Source organism: Camponotus floridanus, unplaced genomic scaffold, assembly GCF_003227725.1.
Source record: "Camponotus floridanus strain SB8 unplaced genomic scaffold, Cflo_v7.5 scaffold7, whole genome shotgun sequence".
Lineage (NCBI taxonomy): Eukaryota > Metazoa > Arthropoda > Insecta > Hymenoptera > Formicidae > Camponotus > Camponotus floridanus.
Genome location: NW_020229838.1, coordinates 385,590 through 405,219, shown reverse-complemented (window position 1 = coordinate 405,219; position 19,630 = coordinate 385,590). Strand labels below are relative to the sequence as shown.

Below are 19,630 nucleotides of genomic sequence, written 5' to 3'. Positions count from 1 at the left end.
AAAACAAAGGCAAAACTTTTAAGAATATTATAAAGAAATGTTTTTTAGCAAGATTGCTTTTTTTTTAAATTTTATGATTAAAAAGTTCTAATATTTTAATATAATAAAATTGGAAGTTATATAAAAGGAGAAAAATTTGATAGCAAACTTTCCTTTAAACTTTCCTTAACATTTTACATTAGTTGCTCTCAGTTTTAATATGTATAAGAATAATTTTATTTATTAAAATATATATACGGATTGTTTTTTTTTCCAAGAGGTATTCGTATTTAAAAAAATATATAATATCTAAACCATACTAATATTTCATGAAATTAATCAAATATTCTCTTATATAAAAATTGTATTGATTTTAATAAAAATGCGGAATTATATTTAAATATCTTTGTTTTCTCTATCGTAAATTTTTAGAAATTAGAAATCTTTTTATCCGCCTCGGCACAATTGTGTTCGCAAGAATCTTGGATAAAAAATGCGATGCCTCGATGAGGATCTCGACGAATAACGCGATATCATTCGCATAAAGACGATCGCCGATGACACCGGCGCGAGTAGAAGTCCAGTAATTATCACGGCGGGGCGTGTATTAATTGGACCGTTACGGAGGTTAACATGAATAAACATGAGGCCATCGATCATGTAAATTCGCCCGTGGCGACGTGAACGGAACGGCATGCCATGAACGCGAAGCCGGTAACGGGAGGACGGCTTTTATTTTTAGCAGCGGTTATATTTACAGAGAGAAGACATATCGATGAAATTACACGGCCGTTTCGCGCGAATCATCGAAGATAATCGCCGAAAAATCGAATACGACAGTATTTTTGTGTCTGCGCGCGAGATCGATGCAATTTCGAGAGCGAAAGTTGATAAAGATTCTTTTTGCAGGATATTTTTGCGCGAATTGTGATGTTTCTTCGAAATGAAATATTTATGATTCGACTTACAAAGTGTGAAAATTAAAATTTTCTGCTTGAATTAAAATTTTCCGTTTGAATAGGGGAAGAATAAAAAGATCGACTGGCGATACTTTCGGAAGGCTATTTGTCGATTGATTATCTCCAGTCACCTGGTTTATCGGTGTCTACAATTTTATTGGAGAAAAGAGATTAACTACTGCAATATTATCAGTCGGCAAAGGGGTTTCAATTGGCCTCAGGAGATTGATCGTCTTATAATGATGCGAAATATAAATGAAACTTCAGGATAAAAATATTATTAATAATATTAATATTATATAATAATAATAATATTGAATTTATTAAAGATAATAATAAGATATTAATAGCTTTTTAAAAATATTTTCCTAATATGAAGAATATATAAAAGTATTAATTATAAGTATTATAAGTATTATTATAAATATATAAGTTATAAGTATATAAGTTATAAGTATATAAGTTATAAGTATATAAGTTATAAGTTATAAGTTATAAGTATTATTATAAATATATAAAAAAAGAATTATGAAAAAATAAATATAGTTAACAATTAAGAAATAATTAATAAATAGAGTATTAAAATTAATCTATAAAACCGTATTGTTTAATAACTTACGTGATATTCTCTTAATTTATGCTCAAGAAGCAATTGATGGACTGTTTTTTTATTTCAAAAATTGACTTATATGATTTTATTTTCGCAAAATTTCATGCTGTGCATCAAGAATTGTCCAAGTATTTATTTCTGAAGATGTTTAAGTGAATAAAGGAAACGATCAATGGGAAACTGTCGAAATAGAGTGCATGCTTCGGATCTCTCTCTTTCTCCGATGCCGTGTATCATCGAGTGAGATACACCGTCCGGTTGACAGGCGCTCATATTGCAATCGCTATCGATTATCTCGATGCATGTCGAGCGGCGTGCCGACTCATCACGCACTGATAACACCTGACAATTTGAACACGCACCCGATAAGTCAACAGACGTCGTAGGATGACACTAACGCCGATCGCGTCGAGATCACGTCCCAAAACTGTACGCGTTATTGACATCGCGATACAAACTACGATTTCACGCAAGACCAACTTAGACGTATCTCGAAAATTATGAATTTCGAACAAAGATTTCTTTTATAATTCTTTAAATCGATTCAAACATTGTCTATTTCTTGCAATCTCGTAGTCTTATCTTATCGCTTTCTGATGCGACAGTAAAAAAATAAGAAGCAAGATTAGATATCATCTTTTTATAATTGTTGAAATTTGCTCATTTTTCAATTTCTAATAAGGCTTTGGGATCAATGATTAGGTTGCTACAATAATACACGAACTACGAAAAAGATCCTGATCATGTGTAATCATTTATAGGATGCTTATAGAGATACAAGAAACGCGTGCTTTCTTTTTGAATTCATTTATCATCCTTCATATTTCGCAGATATATACAAAGAATTATTACAATGAGTGATTTTCGTGTAAAACAACGCATAGTATTAATCACGCGAAAAAATCAGTCTGATTTTCTCAACATTTAAAGAATAGTTCTCCTTTTTGACACAAATCAATTAATTCGCTTAAATTTTATGTCAATGTATAGTTGTACTCGACAACTAGTTAACATTAACTGAAAGCGTTCGCTTGTATATATATGTGAAATTATATTATCACACCATATATTATGTCTAATCCTCATATTAGAGAAAAAATGAAAGATCGTGTTCACAACTAAATTATCGAAACGTATGTCAATTGAAAGGCACCATTTCACCTATTTTTCGCTCGGAAAAGGTGACGTACGCATTCACTTCAGAAAGAATACGATATGATTTTATTTTCGCATGTAGACTAATCGTATCTCATGCACACTGTCTCTTATAATTTTTATTGACTTATCTACAATGGTCCCCTTTATATCAATAGATGTCTCATGGTGCAACATGAATCGCCTTCTTGCTTTTACAAGCGACACTTTACGCATCGAGTTGTAAAATGCGGTCGGTTATCATCGCGCAGAAAGCGATCGAGGTTTACCATAAGAAAAGGAAGAAGTTTTCCAAAATCGCGAAGCGGTAAAGATCGATATATATTTGAAATATTTAGAAAATGCACAAATTATTAACATTTCAAACAAACATCAAGATGCGCTTTCTAAATATTAAAAGATAGAAAAAACTCTTCAAAAGCATCGAACCATGCCGCAAAATAAAATTTTGCAATAACATACATATAATTATATGTAATTAGCGATCATTGTTTTTTATATGTGATATAGCTTTTTGTTCTTCCTGTATTGTATCCTCTATTTCTCTCTTTATTTTGTTCACGCTTATCACTACAACTTATATCAGGCCTATGATAATACAATTCGGGCAGTTTCCGGTTTCTATCTACGAAAAACGGATCGCTTCACGGTTGCGGAAGACTCATTAACAGTAGTCTTAATTAATAACGAGTGTTTACATCTCACAGCGTTTCAGTCATCGGAACGGTATGACTATATACTTCTCAACAATCATTCCCAATAATCTCCGATAATTACAGTTTAAAAAAAAGAAAAAAGATATATATATGTGTTATCATACCATATTTGCATTAATATATAATAAAAGAAAAGATAAAAGAAAAATCAACAAATCAATATTTGATCATACTTGCCGATGTAACATAATAAAACGTATTTTTTTATTTTTACATATCTCTCATATTTAATATACATTTTTATGCTCATTAAAGAGGGTATAATTTTTCAAGTCCACATTCTTTGATATCAATTCTAAAGTTACGCGCAACCACATACATATGTATTCACCGATCCGTTACAGCTATGGCTATCGATCGAATCTTCGCAGCTTCGTATTACATATTGAGCATATATAAGAAGGAGACTTATATAGGAGTTATTTACAACAGGAAAAAGGAATACTGTGCAGTTTTACTCACGAATGTAATCGGCTCGTCGCGTGGAGCAAAAATTTGCTCGATACAAATCGAGCCAAAATTACATTCAGTCTGGAGATAACTTTGCTGGTTTAACAGGATACCAGAAAACTACCATGAAACTCAAGCATAAAATCGAGTCTTCTGCACTCGCTTATTTATATAATATTTATATATTTGCCGAAATACGTATTCATCTTTAGTTTTTAGATAGATTCGTCAAGTTTAACAAAAAGCTAGAACTCAATTTCGACGCAAACTTTACGTTTATCTTGCAGACGCGAGAACGCGTGGTATTTTTTTCAGCCAACGTAACAAGTTCCAATTCGAACGAATGATCATCGCTCCAATCTCGATGCCGTTTTCTATATCCTTTAATAAGGTTCGCATATCTTGACGCTCCGGACATATGGAGATATGCACACTCTTGGCACTGTCAGGCGAAATTCTTCTCACACACGTACATGAACGATCGAGACGCGATATTACGTGCTGTCGCTAGAAACGTGTTCGCTTTAACGATTACACCGATCTCGATTATCTTCTCAATTAAATCTCCGCGATCAAGCCTCACTGGCAATTACCTCTCGCTCTGATTAATTTCTTCGCCTCGTTCCGCGCAGCACGAGCCAGTCGTCCCTTTCGCGGAGACCGATCAAAACTTCACAGGAAAGTGAAAGAAAAAAGAAAAGGAGAGATCGATCTCCGACCGCTATCTCGAACCGAAGAAGCCGAGGGTCTTCAGCGTGTCGGTGACCCTGCCGATCAGTTTGTCCCTATAACGCCATATCGTCGTATCGATCACGCTATTCTCCCGATACTCCACGCAGGTCTTCTTCAACGATCGCACGCAATCGGCGCGATAGTGCTGTAGCTGCGCGTCCTCGGTCTCGATGGGGTAGCTGGTGCAACCGGCGCCCAGACACGCCAGCGGGAAGTGGTTGTGCAAGGTGACCACCCTTTCCGGATTGTGGAAGCACTTGATGTATTGGTTCGGCTTGGTGAAGTTCTTCGAGCGGTACACGTGTTGTAGCATATGCATGTACCTGCGAGGAGGATTCTCGTATCAGGGATACGCGATTCTCGCGGACTCTGAACTTTCCTTGGAAAAGGTTAATAAAGAATGCACCAGATCGATTATGAAAGGGAAGGAGAGAGAACGATCTGGCTCCAATCAAACCCAATTATGAATTTGGAATAGCGAAATTAATTTCCTCGTAGCAAAACTCTGACGGCAGCAATGTTCTTTCGACACTCTTACCATTACGAGATTTCTTGGAAAATATTTTAGTAGAAAATATATAACGGGATTAATTACAGAGAGAAAAAAGATTTCACTCTCCGTAGATTCTCTATATAAATTTAAAGCTGTTTTTCTCTATATAAATTTAAAGTTGTTTTTCTCGAAGCGAAATTCTGATGACCTCAATTTTTTAACTAGCAAAGTTGATTATTTCAGTGACTTTAATATCAATATAAAAATTTAAAAACATAATTTTCCTTAAAAGTCAATAATTAACATCAACTGCAAAAAATGTGTGGAAAGAGCAAAGGAGAAAATGTGGTATGAAAATTGACGTATTATTTTGTTTAAGAATTTCTAGCTGAAATTTTAAACATATTTATTAGATATTTACTTAAAACTATTCCCTATCGAATTATATTATAGTTTTAATATTGTTTTGAATATTTTTTCATCAAGCAATAATTGAAAACTGTAAGATATTGATTCTTTCAAAGCCGATACATATTCACATACTTTAAAAGCCACAGAAATATAATAAAAATATAAAATGCAGTTTGCATTTTTGCAATAAATCATTAAAATAAAATAACTTTTTGTATTTATATATAAAAATAGATATTTTTTCAAATATTTTTTTTATATTTTTTAAATTAAAATATGCGTGATATTTATAAAAAACGAATGTAAGCAAATCAAATAATATTTATCAATTTTTTGAATTAACATTTTTCAAAATAAAACGTTAAAATGTGTCGATGTTGATGCAAAAGATGGAATATTTTAATTTAATATATATAAATAAAAATAAAACAGAGATTTCAGTAAATTATGTTAAATAATTAATGTAATATGTAAAATAACTATCAAAGATGCTCACTATTTGGATTTAAAATGTAATTCACCAAAAATCACGAAAAAACTTTCGAATTACGAAAACTCAATATTCGATGAGCTAATTTAGCATATATTCTAAATAAACTACTAATTATAATAAAACACCTATCACTTTTAAAAAACATAAGAACCGTCAATAAATTAACCGAGTTCGATTTAGCTCTGATGAAATACAACACGAAAAAGAGAAATACATTTAATACATTTTTTTCTAATAATATAAAAATGTATTTATATAGAAATTATTGCACGTTTTTTCTCGAGAAATAAACTCTTATTCGGCATCTATCGTGAACTTTCTCTATTTTTTCTTCGCGACTGCACGAATCTTCATGTTCACCGAAAGAAGAGAACCGTGACACCGATAACCGACGTGCAAGCCATCCACCTTCGCGTTCCCTTCACGGGCGGCGGAACCGCGCGCGCGGCGTGAAAGTAGAAACCTTATACTCACTTGGGTATGTCCTTGAAGTAACCGTGAGAGTGCAGTAGGTCGTCGAGGAAGTAGACGTTCCTCACGTTGTACGAAGCGCGGGTCTCGTTCCGTATCTGCAGGGCCTTGGGCATCACTCGGCGCATCAGTTCCTGCCAGGTCGCGTCCTTCACGGGCATGATGACCTCGTCGACGTCCAGCAGGGCGATATACTCGTACTCGTACATGTGCTTGTAGAGACAATCGTTGTACGGTATCAGCTCGTTTTGTCGCTTATGATTGGTCTTCTTCGTGAGATACATATGCTGGAAGGCGGGCACGTTCGGCTGTCCCCCTGGCAAGGTTAACGGGGTCACGTGTACCATATCAAGTCGCTGATAGTGCTGTAGCACCTTGGTCACGTTCGGATGCACCTGCAGCTCGTAGAAGTAAATCTTGTCGGCGCCCAGCAGACTGATGAGCTCGATCCACTCGACCAGCCGTACCGACAAGTCCTCGTGCAAAAAGTCCAAGCCCTTCACGCACACAGCAAAGCCCTTCTTGCGCTCGGGCTTGTTGTAGATCACCCGGAGATGATTGGTAGCTGTGTCACAACGCTTCTCGACTACGGAGACAGACGAGGGCGGTTTGCCGGATGCCTGCGGCGGTACCCTGCACGCTATCACATACGGTTGATAAATGCCCTGTTTGTAATTGCCCCACTTGGGATACCAGATATACTTGTACTCGAGAGTTTCAACAATCTTGGGCTCGCTCTCGCCATCGTACCACAGCTGACAGTAAGTCTTGACAGTCGGCTCGATACGGTCAATCATACCAACGATCCTCACCGCTGGCCCGATCTTGGACAATCGCCGATTATCGTAGAAGGCGCCAAAGAACTGGAACGTGCCGTTACTGGTTCGTAACGTCTGCCAGTAGAAATTGTTGAACTCGAGATCGTAGATTTGCGGATATCGCGCGCAGCTGTCGTTGGCCCGCTTTGTCAGTTTGCTGTTTCTGAGCCAGTCGCTCAGCGGTAGGCTAGGTATCTTCTCAGCGATCTCCTCGATCAGCTGCTGCTCGGACTTGACAGGTCGTTTATCCAGCAACGGTTCCAGCTCAAGTGGGTTTCTCGTTGACGCTTCCAAACGGTTTCTCAGAGTCGTCAGAGTGGTTAACAAGGCACCGCCCGAATTGGAGAGATCACCGCCTAGCGACGACCTCTGCAAGAGGTATCGGGACAAGCCCAGGTTCGCCGAGACAATCCCACCCGCGCCACGTTCACCGCCGGTGCCGTCGACCTCTGCCAGGTTGCCGCCAACACTCTCCTCGGCCGTGGGACCGCCATCTTGGCGCAGCGCCCTGTTCTCCAGGTGGCGAAACTGCACTGCCGCGATCATCAACAAGCCCCAGGCGAACACGAGGACGAAGGCGCGTCTCGCGCATCTCGAAGAGCCGCCACCACAGCTCTGCATCGTCGTCATCCCGCTGATTTTCCCTTACTTGTCTATGAATCACTGAAACTCCGTCCTCCCTTCTCGTTTAACTGCCTTCTCCTCGCTCTGACGATCGTGTCTGCAACAACGAGATTTCGTTGGTTGAAGTGTAAAGGAATTGAATGATATCAGCAATTTATATAAATCATAAAATATCACAAGAAGATGCGATCTACTTGAACTGGTGAAATATTTATTTCACTTTTATCTCGTGATAGATACCGAAAAGTTTAATGCGAATTATCTCAATGCCGCTCGAAACTTCAAAGTTTGGATTCATGTACTGTGTCTCACCATGCGAATAATTAAAAAATTACATCATGTAATGGATTTTTTTAGATTATATATATAAACTAATTAATCTTAACTAAATGTTTTATATGAAATTCTTTTTTATTATTATTAAATCATCGCGACAGTTTTTCGACTGCAATCTTGAAGGATCATTATTTTCCGAGAAATGTAGTAGGGCGACTGAGAGATTTGTTCACAAATTTATCTAGGCAAAATAATCCGCGATACATTCGCCGATTAGAATTTGGGACAGGAGACGAGATAACGTCCTTAACTGTATAAGGACACCCGTCACCGGTAGCCAATGCTCGACTATCATCAGCAAAGCAAGAGACCCTGTCGAGCGAAACTCCATTGGAGCTGGATCAGCCAAGCATCGAGAGAACGAAAGAGAAAGAGAGAGACAGAATGAGAGAGAAAGAGAGACAGAGAAAAAACGAGAGAGAGAAAGCGATACCAGTTCGGAGATACGTGGAACCGGTTATGCTGATGGCAAACTGTTTTTCATCTTTTGCACCTCGCTCCATCTAACCTCCTCCCTTCCTGATCACCTCGGCAGGCCTCCTGTCTTCCTCTTCCCTCCCTTTCCTCGACCTAAGCGATGATGGTGACTCTCAGGATTAGACTCGACCGCGACCTAGGATTTTCCATAGTCTTTGCCAGACACGTTTCACGATTTGTCGGGTGTGTTACTTTGGGAGAAAATTTTATTTTTCATAAAATGAAAGTTGTTTCATTTTATTGCATATCTATATGTTAATTTAAATTCTGTCGGCAAATAATAAAAATAAAATGAAAAAAGAGCATAAAAATTAATTTTTTTTCTTTCATAATGTACATGGAGAAAATATTTTATAGCTTAAATTAAATGAAACATGTTTTTTTTTACATTTTGTGAAACTGGAATATAACAACATTAAAATATTTACTATTAAAATTGTAAATTTAATAATTATGCATTTATTTTGTGCATTAAAATATTTGACTAATTACAAAATAATTTTTTAAAAATATAATATATAATATAACAATAATGTGGATTCTTTTTTTATTATAGACATTTGTATAGTCTTCATAATTGCAAAAATTATTTTGTAATTTTCAACTGTTTTTCAACTTTACAATATTTTTTGCAAATATAGAGAAAGGCAAAGATAAGAACATTAGATAAATAGATTAGAAAAACTGAAATAAATGCATTAAAGATAAATTTCTAAATAAATTTTTCTAAATCAAAATTTCTCGTAATTTTTTACTCTCCCTCTTTAAATTAAATTATTTATTTATTTCGAAATGTAAAGTTTTTATATATCGATTTTATTTAAATATGATGATAATGCATATTCAGGCGTGCACTGACACTTGATTATTAGAGACTATTAATTATTAAAAAGAGAGAGTTTATATCTAATAGAGATCTTACAGCATATATCTAATTAAAGCACACAGGAACATCATTATTAATCCTTTCGAATTTTCGTAACTTGAGAATATGTACATACACATATATATATTGTTAAACGAAGAGATGGGAGAAAATATATTTTGCGAGATAACGTAACACACACGTCGCGAAGCGTTCCATTTATTCGCACAATATCGTAAGCGTAATTGCGCCGGGCGATTAAATTCCGAAAATGTCTAATCTCCACATTTGTGCCACTTTCTTACGCGACTCTCACACGATCCGGTCCCCGTATTAAGTTAAGCGATCGGAAGGATCGCTAATTAGCGTGGATCTGCTTAATCCACATACGCCGAATAATCTGATAGTAGACTGTAGCCGTGCAATTGCATCGCAAAAGTGCGGCGCGCAATGCCGTTTAATTCAGACCCCGTTCTTATCGTTCCGTTAATTAGCAATCCCGGCGTAACGACGGGTCGACCGAAACGCAAATTGCGCGGAAAGAACACGCTCATATCTTTCACAATACAACCCTTTCATTTACTTGTGAGTTTATGTTTATTAGAACAAAATTTTTTTCTAATTTCTCTCTTTCTTTCTCTCTCTCGCTTTTATGAAATGTTTCTCCTGCGAACGCGTTTGAATTTCCTAAAAATTTATAATTTTATCTATTTTAAATAGATTAAGGATTTTTAAGATAAATTTTCTTATTAATTGCGTTTTTAATTTATTGTATTTTTATATCTCTTAAATTGTATGTGTATCTTCTTTGTCGCGTCATCAAATTAAAATAATATAAAAAATAAATATATATATTATAATATATAAATATATATATTAAACAATAAATATATTATGCGTTTGCATATATTTCCATATATTTATTTGCATACATCCATTTATCATATAAATAAATAATATTTATTGTTGCATTTATTATGCATGTATTTGATGATGATATGAATTATTGTTAAAATTACATGTTTTAAATATTATAAATCCAGAGAAATGCTCATAGTTCGAAATAATGAGTTGATGTTTTAGATCGATTAATATTATTGCGAATCCGAAGATGATTTGGAACTCAGACAGAGATTAATACTTCGGACAGACATTTATTTAAGATCAACGTTGAGATTCACGAGCCGATATTACGAAAGACATGACCAATGGTAACGAGAGTGAGAGAAAAGAGATTAATAAGAAGCCGAAAATGTGACTATGCAGAATTGGATTCGTTTCTTCCTGATACTTCTATTTTACGAAAAGAATGAACAAATATCGCTTCGTCACAGCCAATTTTGATCGATGGCAATTTTTCGATAGGATACTAACTCCTTTATCTTAATAATATCTCCCTATCATTAGCAAGAATCTTTACATTTTGAAAAGAGAAATAAAATAAAAAGAGAAATGACATTTTTCGCGATAAATTCAAAGATACCAGTCGATAATCGATATTAATTATGATAATCAATTCTAGTATTGAATATTGAAACTGAGAAAAATCCTGTTAAATGATTTATATGTGACATTTAAATTAATTTAACTATTTTATGAGATTAGAAAAAGAAATTAACATATTTAATGATCACTACGAGATCGCTTAAATAATTGATTTTGAGAGAATGCAAAATACGCGAAGCTTGTTAGAAATTTATATTCTTACCACGCGTTCTGTGTTAGACGTGAGACCTTGTTACCGAGACGTCAAACATGAAAATGTCGTATGTAAACACGAAATTAGACTTAATATAAACTCAGTGTCTCGCCAAAGGCACGTATAACAAAACAATAACATTGCGAGATAGACGCTTTCTTTTACTGGAAAAATAGATTCTCTCTTTCTCTCTTTTTCATTTTTAATTAATTTCATATACATATATTCTTTAAGTAAAACCATTTTTTATGTAAAAAATAATAATGTTAAGAAAATACATACTATATAGACTAATATAGAAATTCTATAAATGCATTTTATATTAAAAAAATATAGATGTTATCGGATTCAAGGAATTCAAACGTCGAGTCAATGACGCGACACATTTATACTAAGTGCGGAAAATAAATGTTTATGTCTTCTCTATCGAATCAACCTCACTTCACGAACGCGTGCTACGAACTCGAGAAATCACCGATGTAAGATGTTATTAGAAAATTAATTTGTTCGTATTTAATCGATACAATCGCGTCGCTGAATACATAAATATGCATCTTTGTCGCGATCGTATAATTGCATTTCAAGGCTCGGGGCTGAAAGACATGCCAATCTCTCGCCTTTCTTGCAAAAAAAAATCCAACAGCTGCGCTTATTTCGCGCGTGTAAGCGCCTTTGCACAATAAAATCCCTCCCGCGTCGATATACCTCTATCCGCTTACGTCAGTCGACGATAAATTATTCGTCAATGTTGCGAGATACAGCAGCTGAGTCACAGCCGATGATGATAATACCAGCCGGATTCTATGGGCAGAGAAAGAAAAATCGATTCTCGATGTTCGAATCATTCAGATTTTAATTACTCTCGAAATCTTTGCGATATTCCGAATGTAAAGAAAAGATATCAAGACTAACGTAAATTATTCGATATTAAACACTGCACTTGAGCTCGATTCACTTGATTAAGTCGCACATTGTAAGCCAATAAACGTGGTTTATGGCCCTCGTTTATATCCTGAGATTGTTTATCCTTTTTCGATCTCTTTTATCATGATTTTTAATATATTTCTCTATTTTTCAGTGGATTTTGCGAATCAGTTTCTCAAACTTTATTTTTCACTCATTTTACAAATGAAAGATTATTTGCTTAAAAAAATTTTAGGCGATATTATCGAAATTAATCTAGCATGAAGCAAATCTCTTATGAATATCTATGGACGTTAATTTTTATTTTGGATTTTTCGTCACGGAAAACGGAATGGCGACTTTCGATTCCTTCGATACCTTCCCTCTATCGTTCGCTTGTATCACATATAATAATGTCGCGATAAACGCTAATCTCAGTATTAAAGGCTCATCTCGCGAGCGCAAGTTGCATCTGCATTCCGCGTCTTACGTAACATCGCTGCGCCTCCGTAATTTCTTTTTTCGTCGCCAGCCACGCTAGAGAAAGATGTTATTCAAAGAGGAGCGTTAAAGAAGCTTATTCAGCGTGGACGAAAGAGAGAGATCTTGTCGGTATATTATTTAAATTGACAGTAACTACTGCTGATGATGATGTGGAGCTTTAGAATTTCACATGTATCGAGGCAACTCAATAATAGCCTACGACATACTTTCGACGAACTCGTATACTTCGATACTCACTTAGGCGGATGAAAGTGATCTAAAGTATTACAAGCATTGACAACTACTTGCCGCGAGAATAATAAAAAATTTCTTACAAACCAGACTTGTAATTTACATGTCTTTATCGGCGACGAAAATAGAAATTTCAAAAAAGATGCGGTTTTATAAATAATTTATATTTATGTTCTAAAAAAAACACGATCAAGAAGCTATCTTTCGTTTCATAATGTCACAATAATTTCACTAGCGAATAGCATCTGTGCATATTTTGATGTTGCGTTATTTTATGCGTCGAGAGCCGCCCATATTTATGTTCCCACACAAAAAAATAAATGTCAAGTGAAAACTTATATATTTAAACTAACATGTTCATATATATACGCAACAATTTATAATCTTCTTAGAAAAATAATTATTTTTTTAATAATTTTAAATTTCAACAATTCAATAATAATGTTTTTAATAATTTTAAATTTCAACAATATTATAATCTTATTTTAATATTGTAATTGTCACCTCAAGAATATATAATTATTTAATAATAAATCTACTTTAAGAAAATTATAATCTTTGAATTTTAAAATGTTATTTTCTAACATTGTTTCTTTTCAAGAAAATCTTACTCTCTAAAAGTGAATCAGTGTATTATCACTGAAAAACAGTAAATAGTCACTGATTACAAGCAGTTATAAGTACAGCACTGTATCTCAGTGATAATACACTGATTCACTTTTAGAGAGTAAATCATAAGAATATATTTTTCTCGACTGAATTATATAAAATGATTTCATTCAAGCAAGCAATTATATTTGTCTTTAATTAACGCAATATAATCTCATTTCAAGATTTCCATGTTAAAATTAAATATATTTTCAAAACAAAAATATCCTTTATTTCTGTGCACACTGCATATAGCCTCAGAGAGTTAAACTCATCGAAATTAGACCGGTTCCAATGCTTGCGTCAGAGAAAGACAGGAAAAATAATGGCGCAGTCCAGCGATACGAGGATAAGCGATTTTGTGGAAAGTCGAGTAGAGAGAGCGAATGATGCTGCTGCTGCTGCTGTTACCGCTGTTTCGTACACGCTCGCCTGCTCCAATTGCGATTTCTCGCTTACGCGTGCTAATTAACCCTAATTGTACGAGAGTACGAGGGGGTGGGGAAGGGAGGAGAGAGAGATAAGGGGGGAGGGAGAGGCGCGGGCGATTTCACCAGTCTCGTCTCCGTCGCGCCGATCCTTGCCGATTCGAGGGCGAGATACGGCAACTTTGTCCGTGGTATGCAATGAGATACCGCGACCTGCAATTCACGCGTGTGCGTGCGTGCGTATCGCGCACAGCGTGAACTCTCTCGATTCGACGCGACGCGCCAGCCGACAGCGAATTGCCTGGGTGGTGTCGGGTTGGCTTCTCGGCTTGTGTTTTACGCATGCGACGCATTATGGCGTATAATGTCGGCCTGGTGTATCAGATGCGAGACAGATAACTAAATGCGACGATTAATTCTCAAACGCGACTCATCGCGAATGTAATTATCATGAGCATCATCGCGCGTAAATGGTGCCTCGGTGTTGTTATGATCGATAATGATTCCTTCGAAGCTGCCGTAAAGATAGAATCGAAATGATTAATAGCATTGGAAGATAGTAAACGAGAATGATTCGCGCAAACATAAGCGGGATTTTTTTCTGAAAAATTATTATGTAAATGAAATTGACCGTGTGGAACGTGATTGCTCCGTATAAATATGCACGGTTTTGCGTACTGCAATTTGCGACTTTATACGCCTAAAAAAAATCTTTAGCATTACATATTCATACCTTACAAAAGGATAATACCTAGACATCTTTCGAGATGCATAGTAGGATAATGAAATATTCATCTATTTTTTTAAAAAATGTTAATGCTCGCAATATCAGTATAAGCATCAAGGAAGAATCATATATTAATAGTGTAATTAAGAAATCATAGAAAAGTAATCATTCCTCGATTTTCTTTTATACTCAATACCAATCACGTAAATACCAAGTCTGTTTTGAGAAAATTGTAATTAAAATTATAAAAAGATATATAATAATAATAAATACTATTCTATATATATAATTAAGTTTTAATTTTTTTTAAATTTATTATAAAAAAGTTAATAAAATTTTTATGATAAAATATGAGATAACAAAGGTGTAATTAATTTATTGAGTAATTATTCGCTATATTGAATATTTTATCGCCAATTTTAATATTGATTTCATATCATGTTCAATGATCATTTTCTAAAATTTTTAAAACCTGAACAGCTATTATTTTCAATCGTAATCACTTTATAAGAAAACTCATTATGACTTGAGAAAATATTCTCTTGGATTAAATCAGTTTAAGAATTCAATTTCCGGACTCGAGCAAATTAAATAACGGAATAATGTCAGAATTTATATGCCATCACAAATTAGATTTATATCTTTCAAGAAATTTTCTATTATTTCGAAATTTATCGATATTAAATTCTATTGTTATTTCATATTCTATTGTTATTTCAAGATTATCGCAAAATGTAATAAAACATTTTGACAATCTATGTAAAATTTATGTACTGCGAGTCGTGATTTAAAATATTATTCTCATCTAAACCTTGTTTTTAAACTTTTACGATTTATTTTATTCAAGCGGAATAATCACATGTGTCATACACGATCATCTCTAAATCATGTAGACAGCAAGGGTGGTCCTCGAGAAGACGTTCTTCCCACGGTGAATGGCGTCACACGGAAATTGAAGCAGTAACACCGTAAAAGCTCAAGCCGTGGTTAATTCCTATGCAAATTTATGTATCACTTATGCCAGTTTACAGTTACGACGCCCGTGAAGTTTACGCGCGAGCGATATGTAAAGTTGTTTGGACCGGATGAGTCTCGCAGAATCCGTTGCAGCAATAGTCGACAGCCTGTAGGGATGGGATGGTATTCGCAAATCTCGATCGCGAGTCAGCGTTCGATTTTTTTTCGAATTTTATAGCGATCGTGCGATAATTCGAAAAATTTATACTCAGGTAACTCTGATCTCTTTTTCGATTTACGACAAAATGTATCCAAGCTCTGATCGCGATAAATTCTAACGAGTTTTATGCGATAAAAGTTTCCTTTCATACACAATATATTTTTTCAAACTACAATAGACTATAATAATGTTCTTAAGAGATTAAAGAAAAACGTAATTATATTTAAGCAGATTAATTAAGCAAGCAAATCTCATTATTTTTAATTGCTATTCTTTATCGTCTGCATTTATTATTCTCACTTTTTCATTTTTTTAAATGTATAATACATGTATAGTGTGTATACACACAATAGATCGCGTATCTCTCGAACAATGTCTAATAAAATTTGTCATTTTTACTTCGAATTGCTCGTTTTCATTTTTATTTTTTTTTTCCACAACTGCGACATGTTCGCACATAAATGTGCAGTTTAGCGAGTCTGCTTTTCGTATTATGGAGCGGCAATTAGGCCGGGGTTACACGTAAATACTTAACGGCACCGCATGATTGTCGAAACGGGGCCGTTGTTCCCTCCACCGCAGGAAGCGAATGGCAGCTTTAAATTGCTGGCCGCACGCACGTCATCATCTCGTCGACGGATAACTGCACACACGATCCTTCTCTCGTGCCGATGCAATCTCTGATTCGACGCATGGGTGCCACTTGAGCTTTTATCCGATCATCCGCGACGCAAGACCTCGGATGACAGGAGGATCGCTTCTTTCCTACCATCTGACAATACCATGTGCGTGTTCGACTTTGAAGTTTATCTGAAGTTTGATGTAACCGTGTCCTTCCCCGGCAAGAACGCTACTTTCATACATATGCGAATAATTTTATTTAAATATTAATATATATAATATTTAATTAATTCTCAACAGTGAAAAGATTTTTAAAAATGTCGATGTCCTTCAATATTTAGTAGAGATTTAGTACTTCCTCGTTAGATTATATCGTAGTTGATAATATTGTTTCAAACTAATAAATGACTTTTAGTTGATAACTGATAACTTGATTGACAAGTGATTTTTAATAGATATTTAGCACTTCCTTGTTAGATAATGTCGCAGTTTTGATAACTACGTTTTAACTACGTTTATCAGTTTTCAAACTGATAAATGATTTTTAGTTGACAACTGATAACTGATTGATAAATGATTTTTAATTGATTAGGCTGACTATCTTTTTAAAAAGCAAAAAAGTTATGAAAAATTAACATTCCGTTGAAAATTAAAAGATATAGTTGTAAAGATATGGAATAATGCATTGCGATAAATTTTATTATAAGTCTTATATTAATTATAGAGATAAATTTTATTATAAATTTTATATTAAATTATAGAGATTTATTAAATTGGAAATAAAATTTTATTTTTTTACTTATTTATATAAATAAACATTTTTTACACAAAACATTTTTTTAAGGTGGAAATTTCCAATGCGAGCTATTTTTCTACATAACAAAATTAGGGAATATTTTACTAATTTCGTTACACGTCATTTTTCCTAACGAACTCTTGATATAAACTCTTTTTTTAATTTTATAAAATAATGAAATCTTTTATATGCTATGTTATGAATAAAATCCATTATAAAGAAAATAAAAAAGGGCAATTATAAAATTTTAAATGAAATAGTGTATGATTAAATTCTTATACACAAGCAGTTTTAAAGATCTTATTAATCAATCTAGTATAGTGGAATGGCGTAACATTATTGAAAAGATATCGCTACTTAAATTATGCAATTTATTCACAAGAAAGTTACAAAAAACTTTCAGAAACCCGATTTAGCATATATATAGAGAAATTATATTACGACAAATTACATAAACTATAAATAAACTAAGCAAACTGAGTTTGACTTATAAATGAATTGAATATATGATATCATTACCGCATAATTTTCTATATAAAGCTTAATAAATATAATAAGTTAAATTAACAAAAAATTTAAGATTGAAAAAATACTTCTGATACATTTTTTTAAATAATATCAGTGTATATAATTTTAGAATTATGAGAGATTGTATAATATATGTTTGCAATTAAAAATATTTTCAACACACACACACACACACAATCCATTATATTTTTAGAGAAAGAAATATTACGCGCGCGATAAGATGTGCGCCAAGCACATACCGAAGAAAACCAATTAACACATATAATCAAGCGCGTAGCGGAATTAAAATTATAATTATGAATTTCTGAATAACATCTGAATAATTTGAATCTTTTTTACGCATATAATATTAATATTATCAAACTGATTCCTCGTGTTAAATTCCTCTTTACTAAGTATAGATCGTGCGATAAAACGCTTTACAATCTATAGGCGCACTAAACTACTTAGCGTCAATTATAAACTGATGATATACAATCAAGGATACTTGACTAATTTGGCGTTAATTTCATACTTATTTTCGAGCAGTTAAACTTTTTCAACGTTTTTTTCTAAAAGTTCAATTTATATCGGGTTTCAGAGGCTGTCATGCCACTTGACGATGATGTCCGTGAAGACACAACGTGCAACGTTAATGACGTGCCTGCTGCGACCGACTTTATCGGGGATGCCAGGTTGCGATACCTGGATCGTACAACCGTTATCGAGAAGAGGACGAGTGGGGGAGGTCCAGCTGGATCGCATATATTGGCTCTTTACACGTCGTACACATTGTCCCTCAAGAGACACGATCGAACAAATAAATATATATAATCCATGTCGCGTCTTGTCGATCGTTCATCAATCTCTCGCCTCTGCATATACATGATCGTGAAGATGCGATAATAACAGCTTCTATAATTAATCTCTCGCGGCAGGCATTTTCAAGTAAATTTCAACGGGTATAGTTAACCTTCGCGAATTTAAAAAGGTGACAGTAACCTTTCACATCGCGTCATAGTAATATACGACTATTAATAAAGTATAATAAAGTATAATAAAGTATAATAAAGAAATATTTAAATGAAGTATTTAAAGAAGTTGATTCGCATAAATCTAAAAAATTCACAAATAGAAATGCAATTTATTAAAAGCATTCCGCGCTTCTGAGTACACGGTTATATTTTAGAATTTTTATTTTTTAAATGTTTTAATGATGTGGATGATTGATATAACGGGAATTTACGTATTAATATTTATGACTAAAAGTGGTGGTCGATAAACTTGTTTACCTGAATATGGTCGATAAACTTGTTTATCTGAATATGAAAAGATGATCTTCTATGTATCAGTGTTTTAGTGAAATAGATTATTTCTTTCGTATTTGTATACGCTTAGAGCGAGTATATCGTGACTTTTTTTTGATACTATAAATATTTTCCGTCTTTATCTATGATCCACGTGCCGTTGACAATGAATGATTACAACACGAAGCTATCGCGACAGAATTACATCGACTTTTACATCAGAAAATATTATATTTCTCTCGAAAGAGATAATATCTATATAACTTGCGCCATAATATTATAAGAGACAAGTTATATTGTTGTCGTATTATTAATCTATAACCTGTTTCCTTTATCTGTGTCTGGCGTGTATTATACACATAAGAACGGCAATCCGGCGCGAGGATCGCTTGTCCTTCGAACTGTTGAATTAATTACTCAACTTCCACATCTTATTAGAAGTAGCGAAACAAATTACAACATGATTACATGGATATGAAGTGATCCGATCAAT

General features: G+C 34.1%; 1 protein-coding gene across 2 annotated transcripts in view; it reads right to left on the bottom strand.

The window, feature by feature from the left end:
- Positions 1–2,283: 2,283 nt before the first annotated feature.
- The window catches only part of LOC105254797, a 35,209-nt gene continuing 17,862 nt past the window's right edge, over positions 2,284–19,630 (bottom strand). For both annotated transcript variants that reach the window (XM_011263700.3, XM_011263699.3), the window contains exons 2-3: positions 6,473–8,008; positions 2,284–4,924 (exon numbers count right to left, since the gene is read on the bottom strand). In XM_011263700.3, coding sequence (XP_011262002.1) covers positions 4,591–4,924; positions 6,473–7,917 — 1,779 coding nt within the window. In that variant the 5' untranslated portion in view covers positions 7,918–8,008 and the 3' untranslated portion in view covers positions 2,284–4,590. The remainder of the gene's footprint in view (positions 4,925–6,472; positions 8,009–19,630) is intronic.